Below are 15,412 nucleotides of genomic sequence, written 5' to 3'. Positions count from 1 at the left end.
TCAGGCCGCCCCAATCGCTGGATGATTCATAAATTCTATTATTTTACTAAAATAAATCCTTTTAAAAAAATTTGTGTATCTAAAAACGAATTTAGGTTATCTGATGTGAAGTGCAAAAAGTCCCTCAATATTACATTTAATTGAGTTCTCTTCACCTTCAGCAGCACTACAACTTTGGGAGTTCTTGGGGCTGCCGTAATAACTAAGTAGCCAGTCGTACATCAAGATAGGTCTGAATAGGCTTCCATCATGCCACTGGGCCTGGTCCAGTGTTCTCGGGATCTGAATGTAAAATTCAGCTTGAACATCAAACTTCATTATTTAAGCATGTTTTCCTGCTACTATAAACGATTTCCAGCGACCTAATAATAGTGCTTGGCTGTCTAATTACTACCCCCGGTTACTTCATCGTACAACTACGTCATCCGGACTACGATAACCTCTTGTCAAAATCAAAAGAAAAACTATCACCAAATGCTAGCCGATGGTTACCACCATGTAGCACCGTAGACTGGAAGAAACAGTGGAATTTTTGTTCGTCCTCGTGCAAGACTTCATCAACCCGAAAGGGGCAAACCGATCTTGGCACGCAAGAACGCCTTCTTATCATCAGCTTAAGCCTCAGTGGGTTATCAGCCATTGCTCACACGTTTCCGTTCGCACAGCATTCATTCATTAGTCGAGACTCAACTATAGGAATCATTCTAGGCGTAGCATAAAATTAACCTTTTTGCTATACTTACTCGACGAATTTTTATTGAACTGTAGGCAAGACCCTTATTAGCTTGTGATATATCTATAGCAATGAGCTTCAACAAAGGAACAATCTTCACGGCGCGTGCTTTACATCGTCATTGATACATTTCTATCAAAACTGGCATTAATTTATTTAAACACTACGTTCAACAATAGACAGAAGACAAAAAGCGGTCGTATTGCTCGAATTGATTGTGTTGTGAGGCTCATTTTTCTTTCGTCAGTTTTTTTTGTCCGTTACACTCCCGTATCGTATTGCACTTCTTCATTCATGATAACATGACAGAAATAGGTTGGCTCGCATCAGTGTGTTCGAAATTTACAGCATGATTCCCTCGAACCTTCGTTTCCTCCCGGGGCCACCGGCAAAGTTGGCGACCGCCATCGCCATTCGGTGTTTCGCTTCCTGTGCGCCTGCAAAAAATGAGGTTCGTTTGCAATGTCTGGAGGACCTCTTCGTGATGCAAGAAGTTACCTGAGTATCCACGCGATAGTCCGAAGTCTACCGTTCGTTTGGAGCTGATTGGGAAAGAGAGAGATAGAATTAGAGAAAACATATTAAAGACGTTTAAAGTGTATATAGCTATAGCATACTTTTCTAGCTCATCTTTGGCCCGTAGCATCGTGTGTCCGTATCGTGCAATTAGATCAATCAGTACATCATCGGGCTGTTCCTTCATCTCCTGTTTGTAGCCTCGGTAACTGTGGAAAAAATTTAAATAGAGTTTCCCAATTTAACACTTAATCATTCGGTATTCGGTTGCGTGCTTCTTAGCATACCTGAGGGCGGATGTTGTGTCGATTGTAGAGGTGAAAATCAGCAGCAGAATGGTCAGCGCGATGGCCGAAGCCCACGACATTTCGTTCATTTTGCGTACTAGAAAGAAATCGATTGAAGGTGTAAAGTCTAAACTATGCAACAAAAATCACATAAAACACCCAGTCATGCAGGTAATTTTTGGTAAACGCATTAAAAATAAGAATGCTCAACGGATAAAGTTCTGTTCAAATCCTTCTTTTAGGAATTTTTTTTTTTTAAAGAAGTATTCTTCCTGATTGTCCCTTCGGCAGTTTTTAGGCACCTTAGCCATAGTTAACTGAAGCATAAAGTTTCACATGTTTTTAACTCTTTCTGGGCCTTGGCGGCTCAATTGCTTCTCTACCATTTATAAGAAATAAACGTCCAGCTGTTTGGTTTTACGATAACAAATTATAAAACACAATCGGTTATGATAAAAAAAACCACTTTTACGATCCACTGGTGAATAGTGTGACCTAGACTTTGAACGCAGTTACTCGGCTGTTTTGACCATATCTGCCTTCAATCAAGAGATAATACTTAAAAAAGGTTTGTACTTAACCGCCATGATACAAAAGACGCTACCTAGTAGTTGGGTGGTTCTGTAGCTCAAAGCATCATCGCTTGAACAATTATTACAATTCACCTTTTTCTTGGCAGAATTAAAACTTATTAAGTATTGAAAATCCCTTTGCTGGTGCGCTTCATCTAAAATCGGTAAACAGAACTGTAGAAGCGTTCCAGATTTAAACATTTATTTCAAACGGTTTTTTGAAATGATGCTATAAATTCAAAATGCTATAATATGTCTTGCACACAGTGCTTTCACGTGGTGCTTCAGGACTGGGATTAATATTCTTTTTATTTCCCATTGAATAGGAAGTAAGAATGTGCAATTTAGGATTGCAAAACTAAACCTTAAAATGGCGTATTTTTTATCCAATCCACTTTATGTTGTTGTTAAATTATGAACTCAAATTTCCCAAGACCTTCATGTAATCCGCATGACCGTTAGCCGTCCCGCTGTGTTAGACGGCGGTGCCGCGAGGTGTTTTTGCGCAATCCACCGAAAACCACGTGAGTTACGTACACACACGACATGCGGCCGAATGTTGCTTCCAAAGGATTTTTTTTACTGCCCTAAAAAGGCAGTAAATGCCCTACTCCCCCCACTCTGTACAATGCCGCAGCAACCGGAAAACGTTGAACGACGATTCTAAACATAAAAAACCGACCGATCACTTCGAAAAAGCGCATTTTCAGGAGTCGAGAGAGAGATCTTTATTCTGTAATGGATCGTTCGCTTTGTCCCCTCTTTTATTAATGTTTCTGCATACATGGTACTACTAATTGTCTCATTGTATTTTGTTTTGCTGCTGTCCGCTCTGCCTAACGATTAAAATAGAGTTTTCAAACCTTTTTTTGTTCTTGTTTTTTTTTTTTCACCGCGCAACAGAAGCACGGTGACTTTATTAGTGGATTAATTGTGTTTCACCCATCGCGGCAGCACTGACTGCAGTCCAAGTCTGCCTGCTGCCGTGTGTATATGCATTGGAAAGAAACTAGTTAGTAGCAACAATTATGTTTGCCGATGCCTTAACCACTAATATTATCTTCCGTTTCACGCGTGTCTCTGCAACCTTGCTACACTGGTTGCCCCTCGTCGACGGAGTGTGAATATTAAGTTCTTTTTCTTGAAACAGTAGCTGCTGTGGGTGTGCTCTTTTGCGCCCCTTCTTCTTTTTTCGTTCACGTACAAATACGAACTATTGCGTGAATTTGTTGCTTTTATTGGTTGCTGCTGCCTTCGTTCTGGGTGAATCAGTTAGTGTTTTTAGTTTGTCATGTTAATACGTGAGCAACGTCGTCTCCCCCATCATGTGCGATCATCACACGATCGCACCTTTTCCTGTGTAAATGCTCCATTTGCTGCTGGTTTTCGTGATTCTCGTGTGATAGTCCCCAACGATAGTCTTCACCGGCTCATCCCTCCTTGCCCACCCAATTCTCACGACACGCGTGCGTATGTGACTCGAGGATCCCTTTTTTCTTGTCGTTTTATGCGGCTATTTTTGAAACGACGATCCGAAAGTGACTGAGCGAGCGGCGCACAGTCGAAAACACGCGCAACTTTGAATTTTGCGAATGTGTATGAAACACCCTCTCATGGAAAACCAATTCCCAATCATATCATCCTCCTCCTACTACTACTACTATTGAGTAGTCCAAACCGGCTTTAGCTACACTTAAACAAGGTTCGTTTTGTTTTATTACTTAAGGGCATAATGCAGTACATAAGATGTTGCTTTTGTTTTCGCAAGTTTGATTATTCTTCTTGTGGGGGTTTCTTCTCCGGTTCCATTAGTGGTCGCCGCGCCGCTACCTTCCGTTTAAAGAACACTTAAAGATGAAAAATATTGCTCTCCTATTTTTGTGTGTGTTTGTATTATGTGTAGAGTTACCGATTTTCTCTTAGCGCCTCGCAGAATAACCCACCCAAAGGGGGCCGCCAACCACAATTCGAAGGCCCTTCCGGCTAAATAATTCATCCCCTTCCTGTCGTGTTCCTGAATTCTTCTCTCGCAATTTGTTATTGAATAAAAAAAAAATTCACTGCATACGAAACAAAACCACTTTCTCAAACACAGATAATGGATTAAAATTAACTTAAGAAAATTGTCAAATAAGAATGAAACTCCCGCCCTCGCATCAATCACCCACCACACAACACACACACACACCAGCAGCAACGTGCTCGTTTTCGTTGTGTTCATCCCTTGCGCTCTTTTCTTCGATTAATGATCTCGCGCGGCCTATCGATCAGTAAGAGCCCACCGCCGCACAATCTAGGGTACTGTGTTGGTGTGTGTGTGTGTGTTTTACGTGTTTAGTTACTTTTGCTTATCATTTAGTTCTTGCGGGTATTTCCTCGCCGTGTTACTATCTCATCAGGAAGTGTGCAATCTCGCGCGCGCAGGTCTTGTGTTTATATTGATATACACTCATGTATTACTATGTGTGTTTGCACAAATCATTCGGCGCATCATCCAGCAGCAGCAGCAATTACATACAGTAGTAATTCAAGTTTTGCCCCAGTTTACGTTCCCGTGCTCCAACGACACCACAACGCAATTACCACGATTGTTGTGGCAGCTCTTTTTCTTCAAGTAGTAAAATTAAATTCGCTTCCGGAACAGAGCACAGCGATTGCGGCTAGTATGTGGGTAAGAGAATGCATCCTGGGATGCGTTTTTGGGTGAAAAAATCAATACCTCCCGAAAGGCCGTTAACCGTGAATTTGAATTTAAAAAAAAAATGCTATTAATATTGGCAAACAATGTATGTAATTCGAAATGAGCTATAAGAAAATCGGGATGGTGAAAACGCATGGATGTCCCACAAAGAAAAATTCATGAAATAACGCTGTATAAAAGTACACAGCAACAGACTATTATTGAGGGGTGGGCAACATCCTTCTAGCTTTTCCTTTCCGTTCAATGCACACACACACACATACACACACGCACACGGACGATCGCAAGTTCATGTTCCACACCCAACCCCCCGAAGGACTCCTCTGCCGGAAAAGCTTTTCCTAAAGGAGAAAAAAAAACACAAACCAACAAACAACAACGGAAAGAAACAAAACCGACTACCTTTTTGGGGATGGTGTGTTCGAGGTGAACTGATATTTGTTCCGGTTTCTTATAATGTTGGCCTGCCATTAACATTCTGCTGCTCTTAAATCACTCACTCCTCGCTGCTGTTGTGTCCGGTGTGGGAAGAGAGACGATGACGTTCACAAATGCTCGTCTTAATCTCAATGCATTCTCTACTATCGACTTTTCTGAACCAGGGGGGAAAAACACCCCGCCTTTCCTTAGTTCCACACTGAGTAGTGTTTTTGTTTACTTGCTGCTTTTGTTTGTTTTGTTGTTTGTGTTAAGAAGATGGACAGGGTGGGTGAGGGGGCGGCTAGGTGTTAGAAAATTCACGCACACACGGTAATTAAAGCACTGGCAGCATATATTCCCACCGATATAGATATCCCTTTTCTCGCGCACCCCTTTTTCTTGAACACTTGTGTTATCAGGATATACTAACTTAATCCCTCCGGCAGGAATAAAAAGAAAAACACGTGTAAGATAATAGGCAAAAAAAACCCGGAGGGGGAAAACATTTGAAAAATAAATCCTAGTATTCATCGACTTTCACTTTCCTTCCGCTACTACTCTCGCTCTCCCTCTCTCTCTTTCCTTCATTCTCCTACTGCTTTTCTCCTCTTCTAGTTAGTTTGCGTGAGTGTGTGTTTGTGTATGTGTGTGCCGGTTCGACAAACATCTGATCTTGAGAGACGTCGAACTCTGGTTCGCCCTTGCTGATCCCGGTTCCGCCGTTCGAGGACCGCGCCACGACGAAAGAGGCGGGAAGCCTTTTAACCGAGTGACGGGAAGTCATGCTCATCGTCCACCTTCGGTGCAGCCGGTACGTGCTGCTTGGCCGATCGTGGATTCGGTCTGCTGTACTTGTTGTTCATGCCACCTTCGTAGTTCCGCTCCGGACCACCGGCGCCGCCACCACCGCCCATCGGCGGTCGGTTGTTACGCCGGTTATAGTCCCGCTGTGGCCGCTCGCCACCTTCACCGCCTTCGCCGCCTCCATAATGGTTGTTGTATCTGCGACCCTCCTGTCCGCCTTCCTCACCGCCCCGATAGTTGTCTCCGCCGCCGTATTCACGTCTGCCACCCGGACCACCTTCACGGCCCATGCCGCGGCCACCGCCGCCGCCGCCGCCGCGTCCACCGCGTCCACCTCGCGAACGGCCCAATCCACCCCGACGGCTGTCGTTGAAGTGGTACTCGATTTCCAGAAACTGCTTCGTAGTCTTGCCGCTGCCACCACCGCCCGACGATGCGGCCGGCTTGCTGTTTTGCGTATCATTTCCATCGTCCTCTTCGGCGGCGCCACCATCGGCAGCACCCTTCTCCGCCGCCTTCGGGTTCGTTTTCCGGTCCAGGGCAACCATTTTATCCCACTGGCTCGAGTCTTCACCCTCGCCGGCCTTGCGCAGGTTGTACTGTGGCTTCAGTCTGACGGCCGCCTTTTGTGCCTTCCATTCGTCCAGCGTCATTTCCTTGGCCTCGTCGTCCGATTTGGGGGCACCGGCACCGTCGGCGCCCGCCTCCTCGCCCCCATTGCTCACGTTCGTACGTTCCGCGTTCGCTTCCGCGCTCGTGTCCGCATCCTGTGGCTGATAGTCCTGGTCCGGATTGTTCGAGTACTCCTTCGCGTCCTGTTTCGAGCTGCCCCAGTTGTGCGAGCCGGCACCGTCCCGCTTGTCGATCGCCTTGATTCCAGTTTTGTTCGAGCCCGATTGACGGTCCAGTTCACGCTTGCCGCGCCCATCGAACCGCTTCACACCACCGGCAGCACCACCAGCACCGTTCTGCGCGTACGGTTTCCGCTGTCCGTCGCCGTCGAAGTCGCGCGGCTTGCGGGGATACTTGTCATCGCCGCCACCGCCACCACCACCGACCGTGCCATTCTTGTTCGGTCCACGCGGGAACTTAGCCCCCGGATTAGTGCCTCGCTGGTTTTCCTGATTGCGGATGTTATCTTTCTGCGTTTCCTTGATGCCCCGTCGTTCGCCACCGCCGCTGCGCTGATTATGTAAATGATTGCCGGTTCCGTTCGTCTGTGCGTGCTTCGCGTCTGCGGCCGATTTGTCCGGGTGCCGATTTTCGGCTCCCCGGCCACCACCACCGGCCTTGTTCTCCTTCTCACCACCCTTCGCGTTCGACTTTGCTGCCTGCTGCGATTGGGGTGCTGCTGCTGCTGCCGGTGCTGCGCCAGTAGTAGCGCCACTCTGCTGCTGCGGCTGCTGTTGCTGCTGCTGCTGCTTTTTCTGCTGCTTCTGTTTACTCTTCATGATGGCCTCGATCGGATCGCCCGCATCGTCGTCGATGCAAAACAGATCGTAGCGATTCGCCACATTTATTCCGTAGGACGTGTTCTCCATTCTCGCGTGCTACCACACTCAGAAGACGAAAGCGAAAAAACGCCGTCTCGGAAGCGGAAAAAGAACTGCGACCGATCACACCAACACCGCTGCACGCTCGCGTGCCGTGGCTACACAACCACACACTCGCTCTCGCACACGCGTGACACACAGGCGCGCGCGCACTCACACACACGCACACACGGTGCTTTTAGTAGGCGCGCAGTGAAGAAAACCGCGTGCCCGCCGCCGTTTGATTGCTCGCACACGCGCTCACGCGCTCGCTTTTGCTTTTCAAATGATGTGCGTGCACTGTATTGGTGTGTTGCGAGAACTTCACCACTAACACGAGGGTGGTGGTGTGGTACCGGCCAGGTAGGTTATGCTGATGGCCGTATGAAGAGGGGAATAGGGTGGCGGTTCGGAAGGGCGCCAAGGGTTGCTTTACCCGATTCCGGTGCGGTCGGGGTCGGGTGTTCACACCAACTGCGCTCTGTTCTGGCTCTATCTCGCTCTGCTTCACCGCCAATACACCATTGCCTCGTTCACACACTCGTGCGCACACGGAAGACTGTCCGGCTGGGGGGACACACACTGTCTGCTGCTATTTTCCTCGTGCAAGAATGGCAGAAATCGATCCACGACCTCCTGCTGAACGCTGTGCGAGCGTGAATTCGACAATTCAAATTCGAAAAACGCACTACTGCTGCTCGCAACTACTGCTACTACTACTGCTGTACGCACAGTATGCTCCGCCTGTTGGCAGTTCCGTGCGTGCTTTTTTCGTTCGCGTGCGGATTTTTCCGCGTTCTCCAGCAGCTCGTTTCGCTAAAACACACTACTTTTCCCACACTTTTTCGCAATCGCACATTTTCCGTCCGCTGAGATGTGAGTTTTTTTTCTCTCCCGTCACTCCGTTGACATAATTACTCTTCAAATGCCCTCTGTCGCGCGCAGTGCGAGACGATCCCTCGGACAGGCGCACGGGTGTGGCCGTTCCTTTATAAAATACCATGTGCGCACGCACCAAGATAGCGACAGTGGCAGGTGGCACGACATTCAAACGTGTAATGTCAAATCGCGGCAATTTTTTACTGTGCGAGAAACGCACCTGTTTCGAAGTAATTCCGAGGCTTTTCATCGTAAAATATTTTAAACATAATATAGAATCATTTACCACTCTGTATCGTTAGCAAACTGTTCCATAAACTGTGTGGATTGTATTTGTATGGGCCGATCTAACGGCTTTCCGTACACGATTGGTGGAGAAGCACAAGGTGTATACACAACAGTTTGAATTTTTCTATGCACCTCGAAGTCAAATGTTCGTTGTTTATGCAGGGGTTTTCGGTAGACATATTTGAATTGGCCCGTTAGTTGGTGAATATTCTAGTTATTTTGAATTATGGTTAAATAGAACACACGTTTTTTTGACATTAAAATGAAGCATTCGTTGCAAAGAATGTTTCTTTTCTAAATTGAGAAATTGAGTTAAATTTATATGGTTCAAAGGGCTTTTTTGAAAATAGGTTTTTTTTTTTTAATTTTTGACTAAAAACCGAGCATTCCCGGGATAAGGTCACAGTTTGATGTCTCGATCTACCTTTAATAGCTTCCTTTGACTAACTTAACCATAGCTGGATAGTCGGTCCTGCGTACGGGGTGACCGTCCGGATGGGATTTGATCCACGTTCCTGTCGTGCGAAGACTAGCGCCGCTATCGAATCGTTCACCGGACCACCTCAAACTAATAGGTCGACCGCCAAACTTGTGCATAATAGAAAAAATGCAACTAAAAATATAAATTGTATTGAACAAACCCAGCAACAAAGTTTTCAGTAATGTTTTCCATTTCATAAGCAGCATGTCGTTGGCAGCATTTAACCGAGCATGCCAGGGATAAGGCAAAATATCAGGAGGAAATGCCTTGGTAATTGTTGATAATTTTGATAAAATGGCTCCAAGCCGCCATAATTAAAAAATAAATGTCTTTGGCAGTACCATAGCATTGGCTTTGCTGTGTAGTAGGTCCTGCGTACGCGAGAACGGTTCAAATAAGTTTTAAATTCGGTCCCGTTCGTGTTAGAATCCAACGTTGATACCACTATACTTCTGGGCCAAATTTTGTTATTAAATTATGAAATGGAGCACCTTAGTGTTCTCCAAAATCTGACTTTGTTTCAAAGTTTTCTCTAAAGAGCAATGTTGTTAGAATTGTGAATCGGATGAACATACTTGTATTACAAAAAAAAAAAGTTATCCAAATTTTGCAAACGGAACAAAACTATATTAAGGAACTTTGTCTCACTAGTATTGACAATGATATTGTCAAGGTATCGATCGAGCTTGGTTATCATGTGCGCAAATTATTCATAGATAAAAATTTAAATTGCTAGCATAGTGAATTTGGGTAGCATCAACAGGAAATAGATCAACAGGAAAAGTTATAGTCTCAATATTTCAAAACCCTGATCGATATTGACTGACCAACAGAAAAATGTTTATTATTCATTTCAAATCTAAGCGAGAAACATGGTCATTATATTAAGATTTTGTATCTTGAAAAATCAATTAAAACTAAAAACCTCTTCAAACATGTCACCATCGTCAGCAGGTCAATTCATATCGCATCACGGATGCACGGTGACCAAAAATAGCGCCACAGTTGAAGTGCCGGGTGCAAGATTTAATGACTATTTTTATCAGCCCCAATATGTTGCATATGCCATGCCGCTGTGTTCGACCATCCCCAGTTCGTGGATTCGTTGGCAGCGAACGACAACGAAAGGCAAAAGGCTGTTCCAAAAAAGAAAACCTTGCCAACCTTCTCCGATTCAATCCGAGTTTCCGCAACTCTACAACTCTACAATTGGTGTTCGATTTTTGTAGATATGGAGATTTGGAGGAGGGAGGGGGGGGGTATTGGTGGGATGGCCATCATCCTCCACAGTTTACGACTTTAAAGCAGCAACACGGTCGATAAAAGGAGCAAAAATCACACAAGAAAGGATCGTTTTTTTGCAATCCTGGCGAACTTTATAGACCTCGACTCGGAAGATGGAGACAAAAGTTTTTGTAAAATATTGTGTAATGTGGCGTGAATTTAATTTTCACTATGCCCTTTTGCCTGAGCTTTTTTTTTTATTAAGTGTTGTAAAATCACTCTCACCGACCGCGATACACCGATACGATGAACGTTTCAACGGGGCAGCATTGGCTCAGCCCCCAAAAACCCCTTTGCACTCCGAGACGAACACGAGGCCACAGGCAAGAATGTTGTTTCTACGACACAAATGTTTGAAATACTTTACCGCCCCCATTCACCATGTGCCGCCTGGGAGCGAAAAATTTATCCCACCCCACAGAGGATCAATCACATTTCTTGCACAGCAGGCAAGCGGAGCAGCGAAAACCCTTATCACACGGTGCGCCCCTTCGTATTTTCTTTTGCTTCTCCGAGTCCGGAAAAATGTCCGACTCGGGCAAGAAGCTAAGAAGCGAGTAAGGAAAACGACAGGACAAAATCCCGGGACGTTATTTCTCACACTTGCCATTGATTGATACGCACGCCGGAACCGGAAACCGGGCTGCAGCGAGGCAACAGGGAGCAACGCGCAAAAGTGTATTTCGCACGGACAGTGGGCTTTTGTTTTGAAACCATTAGAGAGTGTAAAACAAAAACCGCCACACAGCGCACTGCTGAACATGGCTCTATTATTCATTTTTGAGCGCAACGCTCGGCGGGATGTTTTTCTTTCATTAAGCTCGACAAGCCGTGAAATATTGTTGTCTCCCAGCTCACTATGGGTGTGAAAAAATGGGGCCAAACTGGAACTTCCAAGGCGGACACAGGGAGAACCGAGGGCGGTAATGTATGAGGGTAAGCTGCAACTGAACTTAAAGTGAGCTGCACAGTAGAGGGATTTTTGAAAATCAGAATCATTTAATTTTAATCAGGGATTAATTTAATAAAAAATGCAGTCTTATATTCAGCAATATATGGATATAACATATAGCATTTAATATTAAACATGTATTAAAAACGTAGAAAAAAGAACAACACTCAGAAAGATAGAGTAGAAAGTGTGACACATTTAAAAAGAAAATGTTATTAAACAAGATGCACACGACAAACAGTAATTAACAATCGGTTATAATTACACTGCATGTTGGGTGGTTCTGCTCCGCGCGGACTGCGTTCGTTGCACTTCAACAAGTGACGGCACCCTAGAAGATTGAACAAAGAACCAAATTACAATTCCACACTGACCATCATTGTCCTTTCAAAAGGGTTCGCGTGTGGCCACGTGAACGTGTGTCTGTGTCCTTATCAATTTAAATTCGGCAAAATGTTGAACGTTATCAAGTGTCCCTAGCTCCCCTTCCACCTTGGGATGGGTGAAAGTACTATTTCCTGTTCCTGTTTCACACACACACACATCAACACATCCACAACGCCACAGAACAGAACAACAATAACACAAACATTTATGCTACAATCGTGTCCACCAGTAGGGAGATGCCAATTAAGATCGTCTACTAGTACAACCGTCTTAGGCTTCCTATCAATATCTAGGGCAAGAAGGAGAACCTTGCCTGCAACAGGTCGGTTTCCTTCGTTCTATCTATGCTCCCGGTTACCGTTAAAGTTCTTGGCTGATTCTTGGGTTCGACACACACACAAACACACTGTTTTCAAACACAGGGAACTTCACACTAACGATACTAACGGAACTAAACGAAAAAACTCCGGGATAAACAAAAAATGTCCGACAGGACTCTAGGCCGAACGGCACTGGGATTCTTCACCAGTCAGCGTACTATGGACTCTCTGTTCCCTTCCCCTGCTCTGTTGTTGCTGCCAGATGCTGCCGCAGGATGTACGTTGGGTTGTTCCTGGTTCTTGGAGCGATTTTTTGGAGTGGTCCACCACGTGGTTGCAGCACACTTTAGACACCAGCAAATCGTGGTAGGTGAACGTGTGGTCCCCTATATTTATAGTGGTCCAGCGACAGCCAGCGTGTGTCGGCCCCGAACTGGTGGTGGTGTACCTTGGAAACGGGGGGGGGGAGGGGGTGGGGGAGGACGAGGGGGCGACATTGGACACGAAGTGCGCATAAAATCTACACAACTCTACAGGTAGTCCTTTTCCGGGCGATCTCGTGTGTGTGTGTGTGTGTGCGAAACTTGCCTGCAAGGGACGTGCGAACGGTAAATACGAGGCGTTGGCGGGGAGGTGGGTGGTGGGCTAGCGAGGGGTGGTGGCCGGTTGGAAGCCAATCTACACAGGAGATAAGGTTTTTATCACGACCAAATTAAGAGTTTGCGCAGACAGCCTCTTGCAGCGTTTACGTCCCGATCGTACTACACAACCACCCGAGAGCAGGTTAGCTGTGGAAAGTCAACCGAGTGAGATAGCAACATTCGATGCTTTATGGAAGAAAAAGAGAAAGCGAGAGAGAGAGAAAGAGAGGCTGCTGCCGCATTTGGATGGGAGATCATAACAGCGTCAAGATTCAAAGTGCAGATGAGCTGACAGCATCGAAGGAAGCTGTGCGAAGGCTTGCGTTTAGGGGGAAAGCTTCAGTGTGAAAAGGATGCAAGAAAGTGCGTTCGGTTTTACGTTTAGAGGAAAAAAACACACCAGCAAAGTAAAATCGGAAAAAAGCGATGCATTATTTATCCTTCTGCAGCAGAGGGAGAGAGTCGATCGAAGGTAAAGAAAAACTCCATCGTTGCGGGATTTTATTTCCAATGTTCCAAGACGCTACGCTTTTTCTCGCCCTCTCTGTCTAACGTGCGTTTTATTTGTGCTGCTTTCGTACTCCCGGAGGAAAATTGGCCCAGCAGTGCAACCCCCTTCGGTCTTCTTCCTACGGCCATTTCTCGATTCATCAGTAGCAGCTTGTTAGGGTGGCCCACCCACCTGGGTGGTTGATGGGGATTCCGTGTGTGGTGGCGAATAGTAGTAGCACACACAAACCAGGCAGGCAAACAAACAAACAAAACAATCACTACCCTTTAAATGGGGCTGGGGGGGCAGGTTATCGTCCACCTAGCTGCGTGTGTGTGTGTGTGGAAAAAAGGGCCATGCAACTGCCGCTCCATGTGTCGTTTGACCACCGGCAGGACTCCCACCAATCACCCTCCGGATTGAAGTACATTTGTTTCATTCATTTTCGTTCCATTTTCCGGCCCTCCCATCCGCCGTCCAGCGGGTCCCTGTCTCCCTGCACCCTTCTCGCAACTTGTCAAACGCTGAGTCAGTCAGACTCGGCCGTGCGTTATTCTTTCGCCCCAGTAAACCGTTGAGTGCCGGCGCGGACTGGGAGTGAAAATTTAATTTTCCCTTCATTACCGTCAATACCGGGAAGCTTTTCGGTGCGATTTTAGGGAATACCCACAGCAGGGGAAAAAACTGGTCCCCACACGCGGGGGGCGGGTGGGGTAACTCGAAAAGCCTGCTGGAGCAACAACAACAAAAAAAGCTTCCTTGCGGTCGTTCCTCACAACGCGATACGGCGCGTGGAGACCACGGTAGAGATTTTGACGCACTTACGTACGAATCACCACCACCCTCCCGAAAAACCCGATGCATGAGGACACTCAGTGCGCACCACCCGAATGCAAATCGCGTAACTCCGGGGTTTGCGCAAAAGAGAACGCAAGCAGCAGTGGGAAATGTTTTCCATTGTTCTCCCAGCCCGGCTACCCCCCACTTGCCGGTGCCAAACCAACGTTTGGTGGAAGAAATTGCGAGAATAAATGTTGGTTCGGGCGGGTGGTCCTCGTGTGCGGGGTGAGCTGCTGCTGGTGGGCCCAAAAAGTTGAGTGACTTACAAAATCACTTATATTCGAATTTACCACCCCCACCCCCACCCACCTTGCGGGAAGGAAAAGGGGCATGAAAATTTTAAAAGCTGTATTAAGCAGGAACTCGAGCTGCTAGAATGTTCGAGTGACTTCGAGAAGTTGGTGGTGTGATTGCTTGTAAAAGAATGAAACTTTTCTTATTATTATAGTTTCGCATTTTGCATCGTCAAAATCACTTCGGAACTACTACCACTACTACTACGGTGACTCAACGTCATCTGTTCCGCTGTTCAGCGCTGATTACAATCTAATTGAGGTCTGGAATTCAGTCCAGATTGCTGCACTGTCATGTGGGGGGGGGGGGGGGGGGGGGGGGTTAGTCTTGCTTGGTTGGTCTGGGTGATGCCCTGTTTAGCATAAGGCAGGCGTAATTGAATTGCTTGATGACCTGCGGTGTCAGTAACGGGAAGGACGGACTTGGCTGGCTACCGTATTGGATGTCGAATGGAATTCGTTTAGTTACTACACAACTTCGTTATCATTACTATTTTCTTCTGTTCGTTTCTTTTCCTACGGGCCGGGTAAAGTTTTTTTACCCTGGCACTGACAGGTGTGAGTGGCCCATCTGGACAAGTGTTCAGAGGGAAGGTTTCTTGCTCGTTTATGAGTCACGGGTTTCCCATTTTCAAGATGAAGCTTTTATCTAATTTATTGATTAAAAATAGAAATAAATATTATAATATCCCTAAATTAAATGAAGCAGACCAGTAATGACAGTCCCAAACTTCTCGAAGTTTTAGTGCTAAAGAAAAAAGCAAATCATCTTTTTAGAGTCTATTTTGAGTTTCATTATTGAAGGAATAAGATAATTGGAAGTTTCTGTGAAAGCTTTATACAAAGTATTGATTCAAATTTAAACTAACGGACTGACTAACTGACTAAACGGACCCTTGAGCAATTTGTTAGGAGACTTAGAAATGGCTGTCGTAATTGCTTGAAATTTTAAAGTTTTCTCTGGACCACTCTTTTTGGCCTAAAAAATCGAA

The 15,412-nt window shown here is 45.9% G+C and overlaps 2 protein-coding genes across 2 annotated transcripts; both read right to left on the bottom strand.

Moving 5' to 3' along the window:
* Nucleotides 1-839: 839 nt before the first annotated feature.
* On the bottom strand, nt 840-12,168 carry LOC118506500 (diuretic hormone class 2). The gene is made up of 6 exons (XM_036043698.1): nt 12,150-12,168; nt 11,715-11,780; nt 1,537-1,633; nt 1,351-1,458; nt 1,232-1,275; nt 840-1,170 (listed from the first exon to the last, which is right to left on the bottom strand). The coding sequence occupies exons 2-6, from the start codon at nt 11,719-11,721 to the stop codon at nt 1,076-1,078; spliced, it is 351 nt and encodes a 116-aa protein (XP_035899591.1). The 5' UTR covers nt 11,722-11,780; nt 12,150-12,168; the 3' UTR covers nt 840-1,075.
* On the bottom strand, nt 3,331-8,506 carry LOC118506499 (RNA-binding protein FUS-like). The gene has a single exon (XM_036043697.1). The coding sequence runs from the start codon at nt 7,572-7,574 to the stop codon at nt 5,991-5,993; it is 1,584 nt and encodes a 527-aa protein (XP_035899590.1). The 5' UTR covers nt 7,575-8,506; the 3' UTR covers nt 3,331-5,990.
* Nucleotides 12,169-15,412: the final 3,244 nt, after the last annotated feature.

The sequence above is a fragment of the Anopheles stephensi genome, chromosome 2, assembly GCF_013141755.1.
Source record: "Anopheles stephensi strain Indian chromosome 2, UCI_ANSTEP_V1.0, whole genome shotgun sequence".
NCBI lineage: Eukaryota > Metazoa > Arthropoda > Insecta > Diptera > Culicidae > Anopheles > Anopheles stephensi.
The sequence above is the reverse complement of the archived record's forward strand: the minus strand, read 5'-3'. Positions and strand labels throughout refer to the sequence as shown.

Coding starts and splice junctions, on each gene's coding strand:
- LOC118506500 (XM_036043698.1), bottom strand. Junction 1,276..1,350: donor GCCAAAGATGAGCTAGAAAA/GTATGCTATAGC, acceptor TTTCCCAATCAG/CTCCAAACGAACGGTAGACT. Junction 1,171..1,231: donor ACTATCGCGTGGATACTCAG/GTAACTTCTTGC, acceptor CATTTTTTGCAG/GCGCACAGGAAGCGAAACAC.
- LOC118506499 (XM_036043697.1), bottom strand. CDS start 7,574: ATGGAGAACACGTCCTACGGAATAAATGTGGCGAATCGCTACGATCTG.